Source organism: Dipodomys ordii, unplaced genomic scaffold (assembly GCF_000151885.1).
Source record: "Dipodomys ordii isolate 6190 unplaced genomic scaffold, Dord_2.0 Scaffold106, whole genome shotgun sequence".
NCBI lineage: Eukaryota > Metazoa > Chordata > Mammalia > Rodentia > Heteromyidae > Dipodomys > Dipodomys ordii.
This window is the reverse complement of record NW_012267322.1, coordinates 713,361-736,368: the sequence shown is the minus strand read 5'-3', so window position 1 is coordinate 736,368 and position 23,008 is coordinate 713,361. Positions and strand designations below refer to the sequence as shown.

General features: G+C 40.5%; 1 protein-coding gene across 1 annotated transcript in view; it reads right to left on the bottom strand.

Moving 5' to 3' along the window:
- Positions 1 to 7,308: 7,308 nt before the first annotated feature.
- Positions 7,309 to 23,008, bottom strand: part of Lonp2 (lon peptidase 2, peroxisomal) — a 106,791-nt gene continuing 91,091 nt past the window's right edge. Inside the window, exons 15-18 of the mRNA XM_013027881.1 lie at positions 12,140 to 12,149; positions 11,793 to 12,032; positions 11,229 to 11,419; positions 7,309 to 7,603 (exon numbers count right to left, since the gene is read on the bottom strand). Coding sequence (XP_012883335.1) covers positions 7,382 to 7,603; positions 11,229 to 11,419; positions 11,793 to 12,032; positions 12,140 to 12,149 — 663 coding nt within the window. The 3' untranslated portion in view covers positions 7,309 to 7,381. The remainder of the gene's footprint in view (positions 7,604 to 11,228; positions 11,420 to 11,792; positions 12,033 to 12,139; positions 12,150 to 23,008) is intronic.

Here is a 23,008-nt window from a genome sequence, read left to right as displayed (position 1 = left end):
TCTTAATGTGTCTGCTTTAGCTCTAAATTTGATGAAATCCAAACCATTCTGTATTTTATGTAGCAGAAAGCAGTAGTGTGTGTCATTTTGAAGTGTGGTGGTTTTATTCTGAAACACAGCAAGATTGAGTATATGCCCTATGGAGTCCCTTTCATTGCCCTTCATTTTGATTCTAACCAGGAAATTAGAAGACTAATTAAAATGTTGATCACTTTCCCCTCAAAACAATAAAGGCAAGTTAATTTAGCCTAGTGGTTAAGAGTCATGACTTTGCAGCCAGACTTCCAGGATGCCAATCTATCTAGTCTCTACTCCACTTACTAGCTTTGTGACTTGGCTATATAGAGCAAATTATGGTAGCTATCTTGAAGGGTTAAGTGTGGTACAAGTTTGCACCTGAAGTTTTTACCTGATAAGTGTTCAACAAATGTTCGTTGCTATTATGCTTCTATCTATAGTTAACTTGCTAATTATCCTTAGGCAGAAGGTAAAGATTTGAAATTGTTGAGCCTGAATGGCCAGAGATAATTTTGTGTGATACTAATTCTTTAACCTTTTAATTTAATTTATTGGATATCCTAAGCATAGCAAATCAAAAATTAACCTGGACTTAAAAAAAAAATTCTACAAGTCTGGATTAAGAAGTATACTTTTGGTAGTTGTTTGAAGGAAAGAAGATTGCTTAGTCTCTCCTCTATATCAGCAATATATTTTGTATGTATGTATGTTTGCCAGTACTAGGATTTGAACTCAGAGGGCCTGGGTAATTGTTCCGTAGCTTTTTCATTTAAGGCTAGTGCTCTGCCACTTGAGTCATCGTACATTTGCTTCTGATTCTTTTGGTAGGAAGTTAATTGGAGATAAGAGCCTCATGGCTTTTTCTGTCTAGGCTGGCTTTGAACTGTGATCCTTATGTCTCAACTTCCTAGCATGAGCCACTGGCTCCTGGCAGCATTATGTTTTAAATGGGTTATAATCTGTTTACATAGCTATTTTTGGAGTGAAAAAAATATTTCAGCCATAAATTTCTATCCAGGTTTAATCTGTTTAAATGTGTGCTGAATATGTTTACGAAAGTTATGTTTTTGTGGTCTTAATATTTTAATGTTTTTGATTAAAAATATGTACACAGCAGTGCCGGTGGTTCACACCTGTAATCCAGCTAGCTACTCAGGATGGTAAGACCTGAGTATTGGCAGTTTGATGGTAGCGTAGGCAGGATAGTCTGAGACTCTTTAAAAAGCCAGAAGCGGAGTTGTGGTAAAATTTTAGCCTTGAGCAAAAGAAGCTCAGGGGCAGTGCCTGGGCCCTGAGTTCAAGCTCCACGACTGGCACCAAAAAAAAAAAAAAAAATCCCCCCAAAACAACAACTCATATTGCATAGGCTTTGAAATCTCAGAATGACACACCCAATAGCAACCTGTAATCTTAACATGAGTTCAGAGATGGCTTAACTTATTTTTCTAGTTTTTTAAGTGCATGTACAAGTACTTATATATGCTAATTAAAAATACTAAGACTGTATATTATGTAAACAACTACACAGCATTTACTGTAATCTCTGGAAGGGCAGGAGTGGTGGCATGTTTCCGTAATTGTGGTGCTGGGGAAGCTGAGGAGGAAGAGGTGCACAGATCTGTCTCAGAGAAAAAATACTTGGGAAAACATAATTTATGTAACTTTGGTAGCATTAGCCAATTTCTTGTGCTGTGTTTGAACAATAATAATAATTTCTGTTAATGTCCTTGCCCCTTCTTTTGTTTTCAGATTTTGAGGTAGGTGTAGATGGCAACTCTTCTTTTGTTTTTTACTACTAATGTTTATATGCATTGCTAGGCTCTCCTAACACATGGTAGGTAATAGCTCTGCCACTGAGCTATATTCCTGTCCTACTTTTTTATTTTCAAACTTGAATCAGTCATACTGAATTGAGTCATTGGCCAATTTAGTATGTTAATGGTCACTGGAGGAAACTTTTTTCCTTTTGCTTTGATTTCTATTGTATATGTATGACTTTTCCTTAAAGCCCACATCTATGTAAGCATCCTGTAATAGCAAAGAGCTCTCTTTATATTCAAGAACATCTCCAATATTAATTTTAAATGGTAGAATATTTTTCATTCAATACTTTTTTAAAATTTTATTTTTTATTTATTCAGATTCTTGAGTGGAAGAGTCACTAAGTAATCCAAATAAAAATTATCAGAGTTAACATGCTTGAGCTTAGTGTGACTGCTGCCTTAATTGGGTGAATAGTGTCTAAAATACCAACTAATACTGGCATTATGGGTTCTATAAGAAGTGGTTGAGGCAAAAGTAAGGGCAAGGCTACATAGCAAGTTTGAGTCCTATCTGAGCTACATACATAGCAAAACACTTGCTTAAATTGGGTTTTATATTACCTGCTAACTCTGCCCTGTAGATTTCAACTGCCTGGCTTGAATTCTGCATCCACTAACTTGTGAACAGCCTTCCTCTGCTGGGCTCCTCCTCTGTAAAAGGGTCTATTGTTCTGTGGTGGTAGGGTGTGAGGAAGGTTAAATGGACTGTGAAGTATTTGTAGTTATTGTTTAGATTCCCATTGTCTTGCCAACCCAGACATTTTCTCTTTAACACAACTTTAAGCAATTTCTTTAGTACCATTTAATAGGTGTTATTTTCTTAGTTCATCTAAATTCTGAAGAGTATAAAAAGGCTTGTAAAGCAATAAACAAATGGTATGAAAGATACTTGATAATGTTAAACCTTAACAGGCTTGCACTGTTATGGACAGATAAGGATTTAGCCTAAAGACTTTGTTCCTATTTCTCCTATGTACTGACAATGTTGAGTTGAACATAAAATTTTAACACATTAAATATTTAGTTCATTAGTAAGTACAGACTGTTATGAATAATTTTATTGAAAATAATGATCTTTTTCTCTGAATTAAAATCCTTTTGATTCAATTGTTTTAAAAGAGCTCAGTGGCCATTCTTGGGGTTGGCCTGATTGTCTTTCTGTTTTGGTGCTTGTTTCTTGTACTAAAGGGCATAGTTTTTATTGTACGGTCCATTAATGTTAGCAAAACAAAGTTGATATTGGACTATGAATGGGTCAGATCAGGGAGAGAGAGGGGCTCAAGTACAGCTACTCATTTGGGCCAAAGTAATGTGAACTTGACCTGTTACTGGAACAGAACCACTCATTTTAGAAATGCTAATTGGCAAAATGACCATTTTTGTGTGGTTCAGTGTTGAGCCTTAATAGTAAGACCACATTTTAGTGTGGGTTGTGAGGTTGATTTTGGTGAGGGCATCATGTGGATGTTATGACTTAGATAAGAGGAGTTCTCCCAAAAGGTTCCTGTTGAATGCTTAGTTCCCCAGCTGGTGGCACTACTGAGGTAAATGGGTCATAAGGGTTCTAACTGCACCAATGGGTTAATCCATTGATGAGATGACTTTATAGTTGAATGGCTTCGGGGTAGGGTGGGGGAGGTATACCATCTTGTCTCAGACACTTCCTCTTAGATTATTTTCTATGCTTCCGGCTACTATGAGGTGAGTAGCTTTGCTCAGCCATCCTCACTCCACGGAAGGTCCTGTCTCAACAACAGCCTACAGCTATGTGGCTGGCCATCTGAAACCACAGCCAAAATGAATCCTGTTTTCCTAAGTTAACTTGTCACAGCAAGGGAGAGTGATTTCACTTAAGACCAGTCACCTGGTAGTGGAAGCTAATGGTGGACATCATTAATCACCGTGTCCAGACAGGAGTCAGAATTCTCTGTATCATGCTGCCACTACCCATCAGTTGGAGATGGCACCAGAAATGTCTACTGGGGAAGAGGATCTGTGGTATGGCCAGATTGCTTTTTTTTTCTTTTTGAGTGTTAAGGATTACACATACTAATAAGCAGGCACTATACCATTGAATTACACTCGTAGTTCCGAATTGCTGTCAGGAAGAAAATTTTGAGTTTTAACACATACACTGTCTGGCCACTGATTTTGTTTACAGAAAATTGTAACATCCTTCACAATCAGATAACCTTACCCTGGTCACAGATTTACCAACCGATGCTAAATATTTTAGGAAGTTACTTAAACAGATGGCAGTTACCGATGAATTTACATACACATCAAGTGGCTGAGGATTCCAGCCTCTCATGCTTGCCTGGTTCATGGTAAGGTTCATCAGAAGGACCAAGAAATGGGTAAACATGAGTATACCTAAATTAAGACTGAATAAGACTGGTAATGAAGGCACTTAAATGTTTATTGAAAAATGCATTTAAAAGCATGTGAGTACAGGTTAAGTATAGATTGCAAGGCCTTACTCCCTAGGCCTGTAGATTTAGAATTTAATCAGCATTTTCAGTAGAAGTCAAGTTACGATTTTAGGGTAATATTTAAGTACTAGAAAAACATGTCAAATATCACTAGTCCTTAGAGAAGAGTGAAAGAAAATGCTGTCATATCCATTAGGTGTGGTAAGGACACAGAAAAATGAGAAAATAGCATTTCTGGCAGGAATGCCAAGAAGTACACCATGATGGAAGAGTTTGGTTGCAGATGGGGTTAGCCAAGTGTACAAGGTCAGGGACTCCATTCTCAAGTCACACATGACCAAGTTTGCTCAAAAAGAATTATTTTGTCTTAGTAATTGGGCTGCTGTAACTAAGCATGAATAGTTTATAAAACACATTTCTCAGATTTGGAAGTTGGGGAGCCAAGATTATGGCTCTGGTAGGTTGAGTTGTTGGGTACCTTGTTGCTGTTTACTGGTAGAAGGAACAGCAGGGCAAAAAAGCTAGCCAGTCACCTGAAGATTCTTTAAAAGGAGACCTAGTTCATTAGCTAAGGCAGAGATCTCAAAACTAACCCTCTTAGTATCACTTTGGTGACTTAAGTTCAGTACATGAATTTTGGTGGCATTTAAGTTAACACGTGTTAACTCTAGCAATTCTACTTTGGTGTATACATTGAAAAGGAGTGACTTACTTGCACATCTGTATTCATCGCAGTGGTTACAAAACCACCAAACGAATGGATAAACAAAATATGGCATACATATACAATGGGATATTCAGCCATAAAAGAAGTTGGCACCTAGTTATAGGTGAGACACAAAAGGATATTATAACATGTGGAGTGAGATTTTAAAAAAATGAGTGAGCAATGGCAGCACTGATGCCCAATTTTTACAATTAAGACATTTAAAATGGATAAAATAACTTTTATGTGCATTTGGCCCAATTAAAGAGGTGAAAAAGCAGGCACTTAATCCCCCCCTGACCTCCACCCCACCCCAGAAAGCAAAAGCAATGCTGGAGCAAAGAGGCTACACTGTTTTCTTGCACAAGGCAGATTGGTGCCGATGCCAGTGGGGACTCATTCCCTCTGGTGCTGGAGTAAGTGACCGTCTGATCGTTTTTCTTCTCCCCAGTGTGAGATTACTGATAGGATAAAGTTAAAACAGCTGATAAGACAGTATTGTGTTTTTCCTTCCTCACAGTGCCATGACATTCTAGGTCAGAACTTTCATAACTGTAGGCTGAGTCTGGTATTTTGGGTAACTTTTAGATCTCAACCAGCGCATTCCAGACTATCTACATATCTTTTGTGTATCATGTTTCTAAACATAATATTCTAATTTAATCTTCACAGTGACACTAAGATTTACATTGCACAGGTGAGGAAAACTAAGATAAAACATTTACATAGCTGGTAAGTAGAAGAGTCTGCCTCCATAGTTAGGCTGACTGAATCACAGGAACAGGTAGGCATGGAAGCTGATACTTGGAAATTTCCCCAAACAAACCAGCAGGAGACTAGCAGGAGTCAGATTCCAAGCTCAGGAACCATTCTGAGATGGATAGCTACTTCCTGTAGGTTGGGCTTAGGCTTTTCTGAGATTATAGGAACCCAGGTCCAGTGTGTTTCTTTTTTTTTTTTTTTAAAGGTTTTCTTTTCTTTTTTTTTTTTGGTCGGTCGTGGGGCTTGAACTCTGGGCTTGGGCGCTATCCCACAGCTCTTCAGCTCAAGGCGAGCACTCTACCACTTGAGCTACAGCGCCACTTCCGGTTTTCTGGTGGTTTATTGGAGATAGGAGTCTCACAGTCTCTCTTGCCCGGGCTGGCTTTGAACCGCGATCCTCAGATCTCAGCCTCCTGAGTAGCTAGGATTACAGGCGTGAGCCACCAGCGCCCGGCTTTCCAGTGTGTTTCTGTGATGTCTGCTGGCACTTGCCACACTATCTAAAACGTACTCAGAGTACTACTTCCCTTGCTATGAGAAGGGACCTAGTATTAGGATATGTAGACCTCATTATAGGACTAAATTAACTTTAAGTCCCACAAGGACAAATAGTTGCTCATATTTGGATATATTGGTTGCTTATTGGTTCCTCTTCTAGGTGAGTAGTTTCAAGATCCAATAAAAGCTTAGGTGGCCTGGTGCCAGTGGCTTGTGTGTTTAATCCTAGCTACTCAGGAAGCTGAGACTTGAGGATCATGGTGTGAAGCCAGCCTAGGCAGGAAAGCTTGTGAGATTCTTACCTACAATTGGCTACTAAAAAAACCTGGAAATGGAACTGTGGTTCAAGTGTAGAGCACTAGCCTTGAAACTGGCACCCCCACTTCCCAAAACAGAGTTACAGGTGAATTACCTACGCTAATGGTCTATACCATTGTTCAAGGCAGAATGGGGATCTGAACTCAACCTCGTGCTTGCTAAGCAGGTACCCTACTAGAGCCACATCCCTAGGCTCTTTTGCTTTATTTTTTCAGATAAGGTCTCAGTTTTGCAAAACTGGTTCAGATTGATCCTTTAAATCTGCATCCTGCAATCCACTCTTACCAGTGGTTCTTGAACTTGATGGTGCATCAGAATTACCTGGAGGGCATGGTGGTATACATCTATAATCTCAGTGCTTGAAGACTAACACATGACACTTGGGTTTGAGGCCATCTGGGATACAAACCAAGACACTCTTAAGAGCAATAAAGCAAAGGGCAAAGAAAACCCTCCCCAAACCAGATTTCGGTTCCATGGCCCAGAATTTGAGGTCTGCAGAGGGCCTGAGGATTTCTATTTATGCTGCATTTCTAAGTTGATATAGATGTTTCTGCCTGGACTACACAGAACCTCTTTTCTTTGCCTTTCCAGGGATTCTGATGACCACACTGAAAACAAGAATTCTACTTTTGTCAGTTTATTAAATTGATGTCTTAATTATCGAAATAAGCACTAGCTACTACTTGAGTGAGATTCAATGTTATTGTGATTGTGTTCACAAGTTAGGGACATTTTCCTTACTTCTGTTATGAATAAGACAAACCTTGTCAGTATCTTTTAGCACTTCATAGCTTAAAATTCTAACAGCTTGAGATTTAGGTTTACAGTTTGCTATTGATGAGACCAGGTCTGGTCTTGACAGTAAAGCCACCATCAAAGGCGGCATTAAGAACGTCATCTAGGCAGCTTGCTGTGACAAAACTTAAATCCTGCTTCACATTGCTTGGGATTTCTTCAAGGTCTTTTTCGTTCCTTTGAGGAATGATGATTTGCTTCAGTCCTGCTCGGTGGGCGGCCAGCACTTTATCTTTAATTCCACCTACCTGTGAGGAGAAAGATAGTTTTCAGTTTGTGGTCATCTTGCCTAGCCCTCCCTGCTTTCACTGAATTAAGACATCTAAGCCTCCTTCCGTTATATGTTACAGTATGAACAAAGAAGGTCACAGGATGGTTCAGTACATAGTAGCATTTTTCCCCCTTTTAATGGTATTAAAATGACTTTTTTATATACACATACCTCCATTCTTCCTTTTTTTTTTGTGCTGGTCTTGAGATTTAACTTAGGGCCTTGGGGGCTATCCTTGAGCTTTTGTACTCAAGTCTAGTGCTCTACCACTTTAGCCACCATTCTACTTCTGGCTTTTTTGCTGGTTAATTGGACTTAGGATCTTAAGGACTTTACTGTCTAGGCTAGCTTTGAACTGTGATCCTCAGATCTCAGCTTCCTGAGTAGCTAGGATTACAAGCATGTGCTACCAGTGCCTAGACCTCTATCCTTTTCTAAACTGTAGAGATTAAAATTCCATTACAATCACAGCAGTCTTGTTTTTAGGCTGATTCTGAGAAAGTTTTGATTATAAATACTGTTGCTAACAAGAAGAAAGCATTTTGAAAGTTTTCTACAGTGCTTAGTTTTGTTCGTTATTTCCATTTTCATAAGCATAAAGCCAGGACCTTTGTGCATCCAGTGCTAAAAACCAAAGAATACTATAGGTTCCCTTGGGTGTTTAAAATATAACCACAATGATTCCTTCACAAAAAAATAGGCTCTAGTGTCTGCTGTTCCTACCCTTTGAATATGGGCCAGTCTTTGGGACTCAATTGTAAGAAATAGAGTGTTATGTAAGAAGCTGAGATTGAGAGGATCACACTTCTAGGACAGGCTAGTCCAGGCCAATAAGTCTCCATTTCCAAGGAGGAAAGAAGTCCTCAGACTTCATCTCTATGGAGGGATGCTGACAGTAGTAAACGCCTGTCTTCCTAGCAATGATGACAGAAACAAAGTACTAGGACCGAGGGTCAGGAACTTGCCGTGGCAGGACATGAGACCCTATATTGACAGTAACCAGCAAAAACCTATTGGAGATTTGGCTTAACTAGTGGAGTGCCAGTCTAACAAGGTCCAAGTCCTGAGTTCAAAACCCTGTACCATGGGGCTGGGAAGGTGGCTCAGTGGTAGAGCATTTGCCTTGCATGCCTGAGGCCCTGGGTTCGATTCCTCAGCACCACATAAGCAAAAAGAAAAAAAAGCTGGAAGTGGTGCTGTGGCTCAAATAGTAGAGTGCTAGCCTTGAGCTGAAGAGCTGAGGACAGCGCCCAGGCCCAGAGTTCAGGCCCCACGACCGGACCCAAAAACAAAACAAAAAAACCCTGTACCATGGGTGTGTGAGGGGGGTGGAGTTGTGTTGGAGTGATGTTGTATGACTTACTTTTTTTGGGGGGGGGTCAGTTGTGGGACTTGAACTCTGGGCTTGGGCACTGTCCCTGACCTCTTCAGCTCAAGGCGAGTATTCTACCTCTTGAGCCGCAGCACCACTTTTGGTTTTCTGGTGGTTTATTGGAGATAGGAGTCTCATGTTCTTGCCTGGGATGGTTTAGAACCTCAATCCTCAGATCTCAGCCTCCTGAGTAGCTAGGATTACAGGCGTGGATCACCAGTGCCCGGCTGTTAAAAGAGCTCCTACCTGGACTGATCTTTCTCAGATCAGTTGGCCTGGAACTAGGGGGTTCATGTTTGAAGTTAGAGACCTGGGGCCTCCTGCCCACAACCAGGACTGATTTGCCAGTTACTGTGCATGAACCGCTTTGGATACAGATCCTCCAGCCTCAGCCAACCTTCAGATGCCTATGACCTGGCTGGTAGCTTGACTGTAAGATAAGAGACCTTGAGCCAGAAGAGCTATCCCTAAATTCCTGAGCCATAGAAACTTTAAGAACAAGACATATGGCTCTCGTGAAGAATAATCAATACCATCTAGACCATGTAATCCTTGGAGACAACCCTCCAGCCAGCTGTTCCAATCAAGACAAGGAGCTCTTTTGCTTTCCCTATAGCTGCCATCTGATCTCACTATTATCCTGTTTTGAAGGATGAAGTACATCTCAAATGCCTTCAGAAAGAACATGAGATAGACTGATTCCTTATTATATACATATAAGCAAATGTCTTTATTTTCACATTTATTTATAGTAAACTGGGTTCACAATACTGGATTTTAAAAGTCTGAGGTGCTACACACTAAGTCACATGTCCTCAGTGATCTGAAAAGCCAAGAGGCTGAAATCTTCCCTCGGTTAGACCGGTCCTTTCAACCTAACAACACCTTCACTTCTAGGAAATGTTTCATTATTTGACAATTTATTCTATTTTTCTGCTTGCTATAACCCCTGGATCTGTCATACTATTTTTTAACTGACTGCAGTCTTTTTCTGAATAATTCTGGAACTACACTTAAAAATCCAAAAGGTTTGTCTAATTCTCTGCTTTTGAACTGTTTTCCTTAACCTTAGCAGATCTGCTTTCCTTCATGGCTTTGTTACTTTGAAACTACAGGACCAAAGCTGCCAGAGATGGGCAGTCCTTTGCCTGGGCTGTTGTCTGCTCTGGGCATTAGGGGACCAAGTCTGAGGATTGTTCCACAGAGATTTTCAGTGAATTCCATTCATGTTCTCTTGCTCTGTCCCTCTGGTTCTGAGCCAGACCTTATCCTGGTTATCTGTCAGGAAGGCTGCCTCTTACCCATGGTTCTGATTCATCAGAACTAGCTGATTGGCCTCACTTGTTTTTGAGAACTAGACTTTATTATTTCCTTTTATTTCCTGCTTATTCTATTATTAAAACCAGACACTGAAGTAAGTTATTATAAATGAAGCACCACTCATTTACTTCAGTACACAGGTAGTATGAACTGCTATTACTTGAAATATAGAAGTTTCTGTGTAAAAAGATGAGCCATTCTTTCTGAATTCAGACCTACAAATACAGCATAATAAATGGAGTTTAAGATATGACTTTCTGATTACAGGAAAGTCCCAGCACTGCTATTAAAAAAGAGAGAGAGAGAGAAACAGAAGGGGGAAAAGAAAGGTCCGTATTTTTAGTAGTTTTCTTCCTTCTGTGCTTTATCACCAGCTTACCTCTTTAGCCTTTTTTTCTTTTTAACTTTTATTTTGAGATAGTCTCACTAAATTGTCCAGACTAGCATCAAACTTGTGATCCTTCTGCCTCAATCTCCTCAGTTTCTATTCTATACTATTCTGTTTTATATAAACTATAGCAATCTGAGATTTCTGCAAGATTAGTCTTAAAGGATCTTGAAAAGGTAAGAACTGAAACAGCTATCTTATGTATACACACAATATATTTGAGGATCACTAATTAGAACAGACTGCATATGTCTATGTGGACTTATGTTTTTGATGACAACACTAATTTTTTTTCCCTTGAGGAAGTCTTTTTAGGTGAGAAAACATGAGGAAAAATTGTTAGGTTTTCTTTTATTTGTCCAAAAGTTTAAAGTATGAATTCATTACAGGTATAAATACTTAATGGATGTTTAAAGCAGCCAAAGTTTTCACAGAAGGCAGACCACTATTAATTTAAATTAAAAAATACTTCTAATTTAATTAAAAAAATTTAATACCACAGGTTTTTTTCCCCATACTTACTGGAAGAACAAGGCCTCTCAGAGTAATTTCTCCAGTCATGGCTACATCTGAACGTACCAGCCGCCCACTAAAAAGTGAGGCGAGACAGGTTACTATGGTAACACCAGCAGATGGTCCATCTTTTGTGACAGCTCCAGCTGGGAAGTGCAGATGGATGTCTGTGTTGTCAAGAAGATCAAAACTTCCAAAGGCTTTAAAAAAGGAAAAAAGGATTTTAATGTAGAAAAATTAAATCTGCTTTCTTTTTCTGCTAATAAGTCAGAGACAAAAATTATTATTTTGTGTAAATGAATGCTAGAGAATGCTAGAGAATATTAACAGTATGATTAGAATGAGGCTCTGGAAGAATCAACTCATTCTATTCTAGGTAGGATTCAAAACAAAATAAACCTTTTGAATGTTTCTAGCTTAGCACTAAATCGAGTTCAAAAGCTCTTCACTGATTGGTGTCACTGATCATTTAAAATTCAGCTTAATCTCCGTTACCGATTGTGAGAAATTTTTGGGTCAGGACTTGGGAGGTTTTCCATTCTAGCTGAGCCCCAGCATGGCCAGTCCACATACCGTTGGTCAGGTGGTATTTCTTTGCATTGCTGCGAAGCCAGCTAATAGCAAGGTGAGCAGACTCCTTCATGACATCACCTAGCTGGCCAGTCAGTGTCAACTGGCCTTCTCCATCCATTCGACTTGCCTCTACGAACATGATTTTCCCGCCTAATGGAGTCCAAGCTAAACCTATTGCCACTCCTGGTTGACTCAAACGCTCAGATACCTTGGAAGAAAGAAGAAAAATTATGAGACTGACTAATCACATTATCTTCTAAGAGCATGCTTTTTATATAGAAGACTTAGCTGCACACATCAGAGTATATATTTCACACCATGCTTCTGAGTTATAACTGACCACTTACTGATGGCTTTCTGCCAGAAGAATTTTACCTTACCATATGGTAACTGATTTATTTTTACTATATTGTTATTTTAGAGGTGCTATACAGTGTGGTTACATTTACATCTGTCAGGTATTAAGTACAGTGTCATGTGTTTCCTCATTCCTCATTCTCTCCCATTCCCTCCAATCTCCATCTGGTAACTGTGTGTGTGTGTGTGCGCGCGCGTGCGTGCGTGCGTGCACACACGTGGGCGCACACTACCATTGGGGTTTGAACTCAGGTTTTCCTGTTCTCTCTTTTCTTTGTGGTTGGTCGTGGGGCTTGAACTCTGGGCCTGAGCACTGTCCCTTAGTTCTTCAGCTCAAGGCTAGTGCTCTACCACTTAAGCCACAGTGCCATTTCTGGTTTTCTGGTGGTTTACTGGAGATAAGAATCTCACGAACTTTCCTGCCCAGGCTGGCCTTGAACCGTGATCCTCAGATCTCAGCATAGGATTACAGGTGTGAGCAACTGCTGCTTGACTCTCCTGTTCTCTTGACTTGCTTGTTTGTAGCTGGTGCTTACCAAGTTGAGACAACTCCAGCTCTGCTTTTTGCTGGCTAACTAGAGATGGTCTCAGATTTTTCTGTCTAGGCTGAGCTTCAACCTCCTGAGTGACTAGGATTATAGGTGTGATTGACTGACTGGTACCTGGCCTTAATAACTGATTTTTGTTGTTGTTGTTGTTCATCGTGGGGCTTGAACCCTGGGTACTTTCCCTAAGCTCTGCTCAAGGCTAGTGCTCTACCACTTGAGCCATAGCACCACTTCAGGTTTTCTGGTGGTTAACTGGAGATAAGAGTCTCACAGATGTTCCTGCCCAGGCCAGCTTTGAACTGTGATCCTCAGATCTCAGCCTCCTGAGTAGCTAGGATTACAGGCATGAGCCACTGATGCTCCACTTAATAACTGATTTTTAAGAGCCAGTTACATAGGCATTAATTTTCAAAAACCCAGTAGTTTTGCTTATTTAAATATCTTTATTAGATACTTTAGACCTTATTTAACGTTTATTAAAATACTTCCTCTTTTATTGGTTTTTCAGGGTTTTGAATTCAGGACTTGGTGTTTGCCATGCAGGTGGTCTACTACTTGAGCCATGATCCTCAAACACCTTTTGCCATAACTGTTGTTTGAATAAGTTCTTGCCTTTAGGCTGGGGCTGGCCTGGCCGGCAACTCTTTTATTTTATGCTTCAAGCATAGCTGGGGTGACAGGCACACAGCACCATCACATTTTTATTGGTTTAGATGGGGAGTCTTTCAAGTTTTTTGCCTGGATGGCCTTGGTCCCCGATCCTCCCAATCTCCTCCTTCCTAATAGCTAGGTTACAGCATGAGCCGCTTTGCCAGGCCTATGAACCACCTTAGCAACACACATTTGAGAAGTGTTAACTCCAAAGGTTAAGGGTGAAGGTGTGTCTTACAAGCCTCTAAGATATTACTGGACCACCATATATATACTTCCATTGTTGTTACTGCAGAGAGGCTTCTTGATGGATGCCCTTGATTCTTTTCCAAGGGGGAGTCTTGTCTTTGTGCTTCCTGGCTGCCTATTTACTTATAATTTAATTTTATTGTCAAGGTGGTGTACAGAGGGGTTGCAGTTACATAATAAGGTAATGAGTACATTTCTTTAAACTGAACTTGCTACAAGCCTGAGAATGAGTCTAGGTGATAAGTCATGAAGTTAACCATCCAAGTCAGGAAAGCACATACAAAGGAACAGCTGAAAACAGCAATGTTAAAGTTTCTTGCCCTACGAGCCTCCTAAGTCCCATCTTATGAATTTGTCATAGGAACTGAGTGTACGAAACCCTAAGCACATAGGAGACCTCTGGTGACAGGTATGGCCCTCACTAGGGAACCCGTAGGGTCTGGAGCTGGCTTATGGCGAACAAGCTACATTGCTAATATTATTTTTTTGCTTGTTATTCTTAAAAATTTTTGTTATTACAAAGGTGATGTATGGGGGGGGAGGGGAGCAGTTTACAGTTATGCAAGTCAGGTAAAGAGCACATTTCTTTTTGGACAATGTCACCCCTTCCCTTTCTCTCTGTTTTTCCCTCCCATACCCACCCCAAATTTGTATATTTCATTTTCAACACAGTGTTAAGTACCACTGTTGCATCTGTTCACCCTTTGTCTCTCCATTTTTGTGCCCCCCTTAGCCTCCCAAAGGTAAACAAACAAGATAAAAAGAAAACAAAACCAACAGCAAAGAAAAAAAAAACCCTGTTTCCACTGTTAATGTTTATACCTGTTCCAGCAGGCTTATGTAGTGAAAGCCCTCAAGTTCAATAGGTTCCAAGGCATATTGTGGCAATGAAGCCATTGGGTACTCAACAGCCTATTTTAAAAGCTTGTTTTAGCATTGAACTCTCAACATAGGCTGGGCTAAGTTAGAGACCTGGAATGCCAAACACTAGTGTCAGCTAAGTTGTTACCCCCACCACAGATCATACTTCTTCTGGCTTTGGTTCCTGTCCTTTTGTACGTTTAATTGAGAAGACACAACAGATCAATATACCAAAAAAAAAGTTCTATTTAAAGAAGCATAAACCAACTATTTATAAAATATCTCACAAAATTTGTTTTTCCCCCAACAAATCTATTCTCTATTCCCAAAAGACATCTAATTTGGGTAGGAATTTGCTAGAGGTCTTTCCTTCCCTCTTTCACTTCTTTCCCTCCCTCCCTCCTTCCCTCCCTCTCCTTTCTCTCCTTCCTTCTTTCCTTGCTTGCTTGCTTGCTCTATCATACAGATTCTTCCTAGAGCAGGGAAACTAATCCTGAAGAGAGATTTTTTTTTTGGTCGGTCATGGGGCTTGAACTCTGGGCTTGGGCGCTGTCCCTGCGCTCTTCAGCTCAAGATGAGTGTTCTACCACTTGAGCCATAGCGCCACTTCCGGTTTTCTAGTGGTTTATTAGAGATAAGAGTCTCATGGAGTTTCCTGCCTGAGCTGGCTTTGAACCGCAATCCTCAGATCTCAGCCTCCTGATTAGCTAGGATTACAGGAGTAAGCCATCAACACCCGGCTTGTGAAGAGTGATTTTTTAATATACTAAGTCATGCTGAATATAACAGAAAGGTATTTGGTATAGTTTTGATAGCCACTAATACCTGGTGTCTTGTGCATTGGAAGCTGAGAGTTGGAGGACCATGGTTCAAGCCCAGCCTGGGCAGAGAAACTTGAGAATTCTCAACTCATAGGTGGGTACATTATCACAAGCTTATCATCCTAAGCTATGTGGGAGGCTGAGATGCAAAGGATCTTAGTGGCAGGCTGGACAGAGAAGTCCACAAGACTGTCTCCAGAGGAAAGCTGGAAAGGGTGACGTCTATTATCTCAGCCAGAATGGGAAGTTACGACTCTAAGAGGGCTGGAAACCTAGCAAGCCTGAGGGGCTGAGTTGAAATCTTAGTATTGCCTAAAACATTTGCTTTCCCAAACAACATCAAAAGGATGGCCAAAGAAGCAGAAGTGAGCAAACAGCCCTGAGGAGGTGAAGGGCCCTGTCTGAGGAGACTGAACAGTGTTAAGATGTGAGAGGGAGTTTTCTGAACAGAGAAGGCACAGCAAGACCTCAGAACTGAAGGGCTGACCAGCGAGTACCAGGGAATAGATGTGACTAACTTTGCAGACCTTCTTTCCAGGGACAAACATGGAACTTGCTCTGCTAATATAAAACCTGAGCTGTTAAAAGTGCTTTTGGGTATGCAGGATTGCTCTGTAGTGACGTTTTCAGCAACTGGCTTCTTTACAGCCTGTGTAGCACTTTTATATTCCTGTCAGGGCTGTTACCGCAGGCACTATCCATCTGGCAGCCTCTTTTAAAGTCTTTGTATTGATATCCTAAAGCCTTGAGTTCATGAATATTTGATTTTTCTAGCAGTGGATTTGTTTTAGGACCACCAAGAAAAGGGAAGGGCAGATGCTCTTTCCCTTGGAAAGGTGCCAAGGTCTTCTCTGTCACTTCTTAAAGCAGCAGAGCAGCCACAGTCTGGACCAACTCCCACACCAACTCCTGTACCATGAGAACCAGCTGCATCGCATCCTTTCAGTGAGGCCTTTTCTAGTCACAAGGCCTAGTCTGCCTATGCAGCATCAAGGTGTCTTCAACAGAAGCTGCAGCAGGACATGGAAGTGCTTACTACCATAGTTCTTTGTGGCCTTTCCATAGTGTGTTCACTTCTTTGCCCATTTCTAGCAGCTACAGCAACTGATGTGGTTTGTATGAAATGCAAATGAGATAGAACCTTTCAAAATTCACCTTTGAATGCTTTATAAAACCCGCATGTCTATCTATTGCTATTATTATTATTATTATTATTACCACTACTACTATTATTTGGATGCTGGTCCTGGGGCTTGCTTGCACTCTGGGCTTAGGTGTTGTCTCTTAATTTTTTTTTTGTTGTTCAAGGCTGGCTCTCTACCTCTTGAGTCACACTCCTACTTCCTGCTCAAGAACTTTTCTTGCCTAGATGGCTTTGAACCACAATCCTCAGATCTCAGATTCCTGAGTAGCTAAGATTATAGGCGTGAACCACCAACATCTGGTTCTTCCTTCTCTTCCTTTTCCTCCCCCGTCTCTCTCCCCCTCCTCCTCCTCATTATCATTATTATTATTGCCAGTCCTAGGGCTTGAACTTAGGGCCTGGGGGCTGTCCCTGTGCCTCTTTGTGCTCAAGGCTAGTGCTCTACCACCTGAGCCACAGCTTCACTTCTGGCTTTTGGGAAGTTAATTAGAGATAAGTGTCTCATTGAATTTCAGGTACAGGTTGGCTTAAAACCTTGATCCTTAGATCTCAGCCTCCAGAGTAGCTAGGATAACAGGCATAAGCCACTGGTACCTGGCTCCTTCTATTAAGAGAAGTAATCGCTGGGTGCTGGTGGCTCATGCATGTAATCTAGGTACTCAGGAGGCTAAGATTTGAGGATCACTGTTTGAAGCCAGCCTGGGCATAAAAGTCCCCTTGAGACTCTTATCTCAAATTAGCTACTCAAAAACTTGAAGTGGTGCTGGGCTCAAGTGGTGGAGCACTAGCCTTGAGCACAAAGAGGCTCAGGGACAGCCTCCAGGCCCCGAGTTCAAGAACCCCAACCAACCAAAAAAAAAAAAAATTCATCAAGTTCAGAAGCCAACTCTGAGGCTTTAACACAAGGTAGGATACTTAAGTGGAGCCTAGAATAGTCATCCAACAGAATCCTGACCCATATTGGTCTTTTGTCACTTTGTAGTTACCTACACCTCTTAAGAGCAGTCTGATTTGTTTTGATGGCCTTCTCTTTGACTGTAGTCACTATGAGGAGATGGTAAAGGACACAGCAAGGCATTGTGCCCGCACCCCCAATCAGAGTCTCCAGGATGTGGCATAAGTGCTCTAGGCTAAGCCTGAGCGGAGACTACACAGGTGGTGTGTGCCCATTCTAGGCACCCTGTAAAAGTCATGATACGTATGTTATTAGATGTATATGTTATAAGTAGAGTTTGGTAAGTTTATATCTATAAAGTACCCCCCATGCCCTCTGCTACTCTCCCCCTTCCTGTTCTATCTCCCTCAGTACAGGGAGAATTCTTATTTCATTATTATCTGTCTTAGGTGAGTTTAACCAATTTTTGTTATTTTTGGAAGCTTTATTTTATTTTAAAAGGTACTCTGTGTTACTGTTCCTAAAACAGAAATCTAGACTAAGTTCTAGAACCTATTTTCAACCTGTTTAGAGAATTCTACAGGGATCTAACTCAGTAATGGAAGTATGCCTTCTTGTCTTTGCTACTGCTGGTTTACTAGGTCAAAAACATTTTCTGGTATAATACATTTGTGTAGCCACATCTTCAGTGAAAGTAAGGAACAATAAAGGGTAGTATGTGGCTATTAAAAGTGGATACAATATCAGGATTATAAAAACCAGAGTTTTTTGGTGACAAGGGATAGGTATGTTTATAGGGAGTATGGTAGTTGTAAGAACTAGTTTGTTCCTTTTTTAGGATTATGGGGGGTACTTTATAGATATAAACTTACCAAACTCTACTTATAACATATACATCTAATAACATACGTATCATGACTTTTACAAATTCACAAGTATCATCCTGCACCTGGCTTTTCAGTTCTTTTAAAACAACTTCTGAACTCAGGTAGTTTTTTGCAGGTTCTAGTAAGAAACGCACATACTTATGCCCCCTAGCTTTCTCATCTACTGACATGAATTGCTGCAGCCTTCTAGGCTAATAAGCTGTCCTAGCTTCACTGTTCTTATGCAGTTAGCATACCTTTGTTCCAGTACTACAGCCTTTGGCTTGTAAATAACAATGTTTTGACCCTTTCTTCATAATTCTCCATTTGGATCTATTCTGTCTGACTTTCTCGGCCTTTGTTCGTATTGTGCCATCTCCCTTCAATAACAGTGTTCTTGCTACTGGAGTTTTACTGGCAAATATGCCACTGACTTGAAAACATCTTCCCTGTGGCATCCATATACCCCCTTTCAGTCACATCAATTCTCCGAAGTCATTCATAGCCAGACTTCTAGAAGCTGCCTGCACACTGTGTCCTTACCTCCAATTCTCTTTGCAGCATACTCTAGACTACCAAACTTTTTAAGGTCCCCTACACCCTACCTGGTGTTAATTTGATCCATCTTTTTGACATGATTATTCTTGATTCAACAAGCGAGAAATAGAATTTGATGTTTCCTTCTTCTTGAATCACTGCCTTGTTTTCCTGCAGCACAAAACTCGTTTTCCTCTTCCATCATGGTATGGTCCTTCTCTCTCTCTCTACACTTTTTCCTGTCTTTTTCAGTGGCTCCTATTTCCTCTATATGATTCCCAAATAACTGCATTTGTCAGACCTTGTTCTTAGGCTGCTTGATTCCTTGGGTGATCTCAAGATTTCTGGGGCTTTATATATACTCTATATTCTAAGAATTCCATTATTTAATCGCTACATCTGAGCAATAGCTCTGCATGTTCAAGTGGCAGCATTCACATGCCTCACAGGTATTTGATACTTAACATGTTCAAAAGAGCTCTATTTTCTTTGCAACAATCCTCTCGCTGCAGTAGCAGTCTTCCTTCAACAGCACCACCGTACTCATGCCCCAGCAATTTGGCCAGAAACCTCTCAGTCCCTCTGGAGAGGTTATTTCTTCATTCCTTGTATAATCCATCAACAAATTTACCTCTGTCTCTGTCAAGTCTACCCCTAAGACAGATCTTGGCTATAGGAAGAGTTATTCCTTACTTAAGAACATGGCTGTTTTCTTTGTATTAACAAACCAAATTTGTAATTATTTTTTTTCAAATTTGTAATTATTTGTTTCCTTATTTTGTCCTACCCTATTTCAAGGGAGAAGTCTTATTTCATCTACTTGCTACTGCAATATATTTGCTGAATAAATAAAATTCTTTCTAGAAGAAATGATAGACCCCTAACTTGTATCTTCTGGAGAATACAGGTATTTAAACAAAAAATAAGGTATCTTACATCAACTTTTGGAATACTTAACATGTATTCCAATATTCCTACTATAATCCCTCTGCATGTTCTTTACCAAAGAACATGCAAAGGAGAGAAGTGGTACATACCTCTAATACCAAACCTCAAACCCAGCCTTTGACCTCTAAGCTGAGACAGGTCTACCTGAACTATGTAGCAAGACCCTATCACAAAACAAAACAAAAAAAATTTAAAAACAAAAGGAAAAGGAAAGAAAAAAAAGGAAGGGACTGTCCTACGTATCTCTGAGACCTGCATGCAAAGAGCTCAGGTGTGTTCTGCTATTTCTTTAATTGAGTAAACAGAGCACAAACTTCAGTCAGCCAGGCCTTGAGCCAGATCTCAATACTGGCTCATGTTGTGGTTTCTGGCAGTTTACTTAAATACTCTAAGCCTATTTCCTTATCTATAACTGGAAAGACACCATGAACGAAGATTAAATAGTAAGTCATTTGTAGAGTTCTTCCACAGATACTCAAATGGGAGTGGCCAGAAAGTGGGGCCCAACAGCTCCCTTTCAAAAATAGCACTAGAGTTGGTAAGTATATGTGGTAAATAAAAAATCTAGTGTAGAGCAGATGCCTCATAGGATTTCTTTTACTTTTCTTCTTGCTTCTTCTTTCTTCCCTTTTCCTTTGTCTTCTTTTTCCTTTTTTTTTTTGGTGCCAGTCCTGGGGCTTGAACTCGGGGCCTGGGTGCTGTCCCCAACCTTTTAATGCTCTACCACATAAGCCACAGTTCCACTTCCAGTTTATTATTATTATTATTATTTTATTTTTATTTTTTGCCCTGTCCTGGGGCTTGAACTGCTTTTGCTCAAGGCTACCACTCTACCACTTGAGCCACAGTACCACTTCTGGCCTTTTCTATTTATGTGGTACTGAGGAACTGAACCCAGGGCTTCATGCATGCGAGGCAAGCACTCTACCCATTCCCATCCCAACTTCTAGCTTTTTGGTGATGAATTAGACATCAGTCCCTATGGGGAATAAAGAAATGTTCCATAAATCTTAATTTTATAGGTTTCAAAGCTGAGTCAGAGTATGCTTAAGTAACTGGGGCTGATAGTCCTAAGACTACTGTAGGTAGAGATAGCAACACAATCTACAGGGAGAAAAAGATGAGAATCTCTCAGAAATTGGATCTTTGATTCCAATATTGCAAAATGTCTGGGGAGTCTTCTTTCCTTTCATGCTGGTAGATGTATTCATATGTAAAAGCATAGATATTGCAAGGAAATAAATAGGTTTCTCCAGTGACATAAAAAAGAGCTGTTAAGCAGTGTTTATAAAAGTTCTCACTGTTGTTCTTTTGGCTCTGCCAAAGCTGAGGGAATGCCAGCAATGTTTCCAAACCCACCATCAGTGAAAACAACTGGGAGAAAGGCCAGATAGAACAGAATACACCAATCTTTTGGCTTTATATAGTTTAAATCTCAAACTGCTGGAATGCACTAGAAGCCTGAGAAAAAAAGACCATAGGGCACATAGGAGCCAGACCTGATTTCTCAGAACAATAAAACAGCTTGGTTCCCATTTCTATCAAAATTTAGCTCAAGTTCTTTCAAGTCCATGATATTTGTTTTTCTGTGTTGGGAATCAATCCTAAGGCCTCATTCTTGCTATATAAGCACTCTGCTACTGAGCTATATCCCCTAGCTCTCAAATCCACGGCATTTCAACAATTCAAACCAAAATAATGCTTTCATTCCACTCTTCAAGTCCAGATTTTTTGGCAAGAACAAACAAGGTCTATTCTCGTAACTGAGGGCTTTGTAGAAAGGTTTATTAGCCATAATGACTCAGTTTAAATAGGTAAACAAGATGGTTATGGGGACTATTTCTTTTCTCTTTAACTGTAAGGACTTGAGGAATACTATAGCCACGATGTTTTCAAATGTTAGATGGAAATATTATCTTATGCATCATGTATTAGGTTCTTTTTCTTAAAATTTTTTCCTCTTAGCCTCACAAAGAAGGTTATAATGAAGCTTAGTGCAGTAGTCTAGGAAAGATTTCTTAGGTATAACAATTCACCTAGATATCCTATGAAGTATTTCATAAGGCTCTCAGCAGTCATATCTAAAAGACTGTTTCTATCAGCTCTTTCAACACAATCCTGGGGGATCAGGCTTGAGTACACTGAAAGGAGAAAGATGGAACTAGGACCACACCTGCATTAGAATGGGTGATTCCTGAAAAATACAAACTGGGTTGGCACTAGCAGCAGTCTGAAGTGAAAGCAAGTCTGCTCATGCTGTCAGCATTCTGCATTAGGGGCAAAGCCCCTTAGTATCACAAGTCCATACAATGGAACAGACAATTCTTCTAAGGAAGAAAAGTCAAAGGAAGTTTGACATTCTTTTAAAATGGAGCTGGAAGACTAGGAGTCTGAAAGAGGACATCATGACATTTAGTACTAAATTGCAGTAATGTACTTAAAAATTTTTCTTTGAATAACTGGGGCTTGAACTCACATTTGCTAAGTAGGTGTTCTACCACTGAGCCATACTTCCAACTCCTTAATTTTTAAAAAAAATAAGTACTGAGGTTTAAATTTAGGCCTAGGACCTACCACATAAGCCACACCACCAGCCCTTTTAATTTAAAAAAAATTGTTACTATATAGGCGGGCGCCGGTGGCTCATGCCTGTAATCCTAGCTACTCAGGAGGCTGAGATCTGAGGATCACTGTTCAAAGCCAGCCCGGGCAGGAAAGTCTGTGAGACTCTTATCTCCAGTAAACCACTAGAAAACTGGAAGTGGCGCTGTGGCTCAAGCAGTAGAGTGCTCGCCTTGAGCTGGATAGCACAGGGACAGCACTCAAGCCCAGAGTTCAAGCCCCAAACTGACAAACAAACAAACAAAAATTGTTATTATAAAGAGGTTACAATTACTTAAGTCAGGTAAACAGCACATTTCTTTTTGGACACTATCAGTCCTTCCCTTGCTCTCTCCCATGATGGTTATTTTCAAGGTAGGGTCTGGACTATTAGCCTATTTGTGCTTCCCTCAGTTATGGGGACGACAGGAACATGCCACCATACCCAGCCTTGGTTGAGATGGAATCCTGAAAACTTTTTTTTTTAGATAGGGCCCTTCTATGTAGCCCAGGATGCCCTCAAATTCAAATCCTGCCCATAGCCTTCTGAGTAACTAGGACTATAGGCTTGAGCCACTGTACTCAACTACAAGCTTCTAATCTTTTTTTTTTTTTTTTTCCTTTGGTCCAGTTGTGGGGTCTGAACTCTGGGCCTGGGCGCTGTCCCTCAGCTCTTCAGCTCAAGGCGAGTGCTCTACCACTTGAGCCACAGCGCCACTTCTGGCTTTTTTTCTTTTT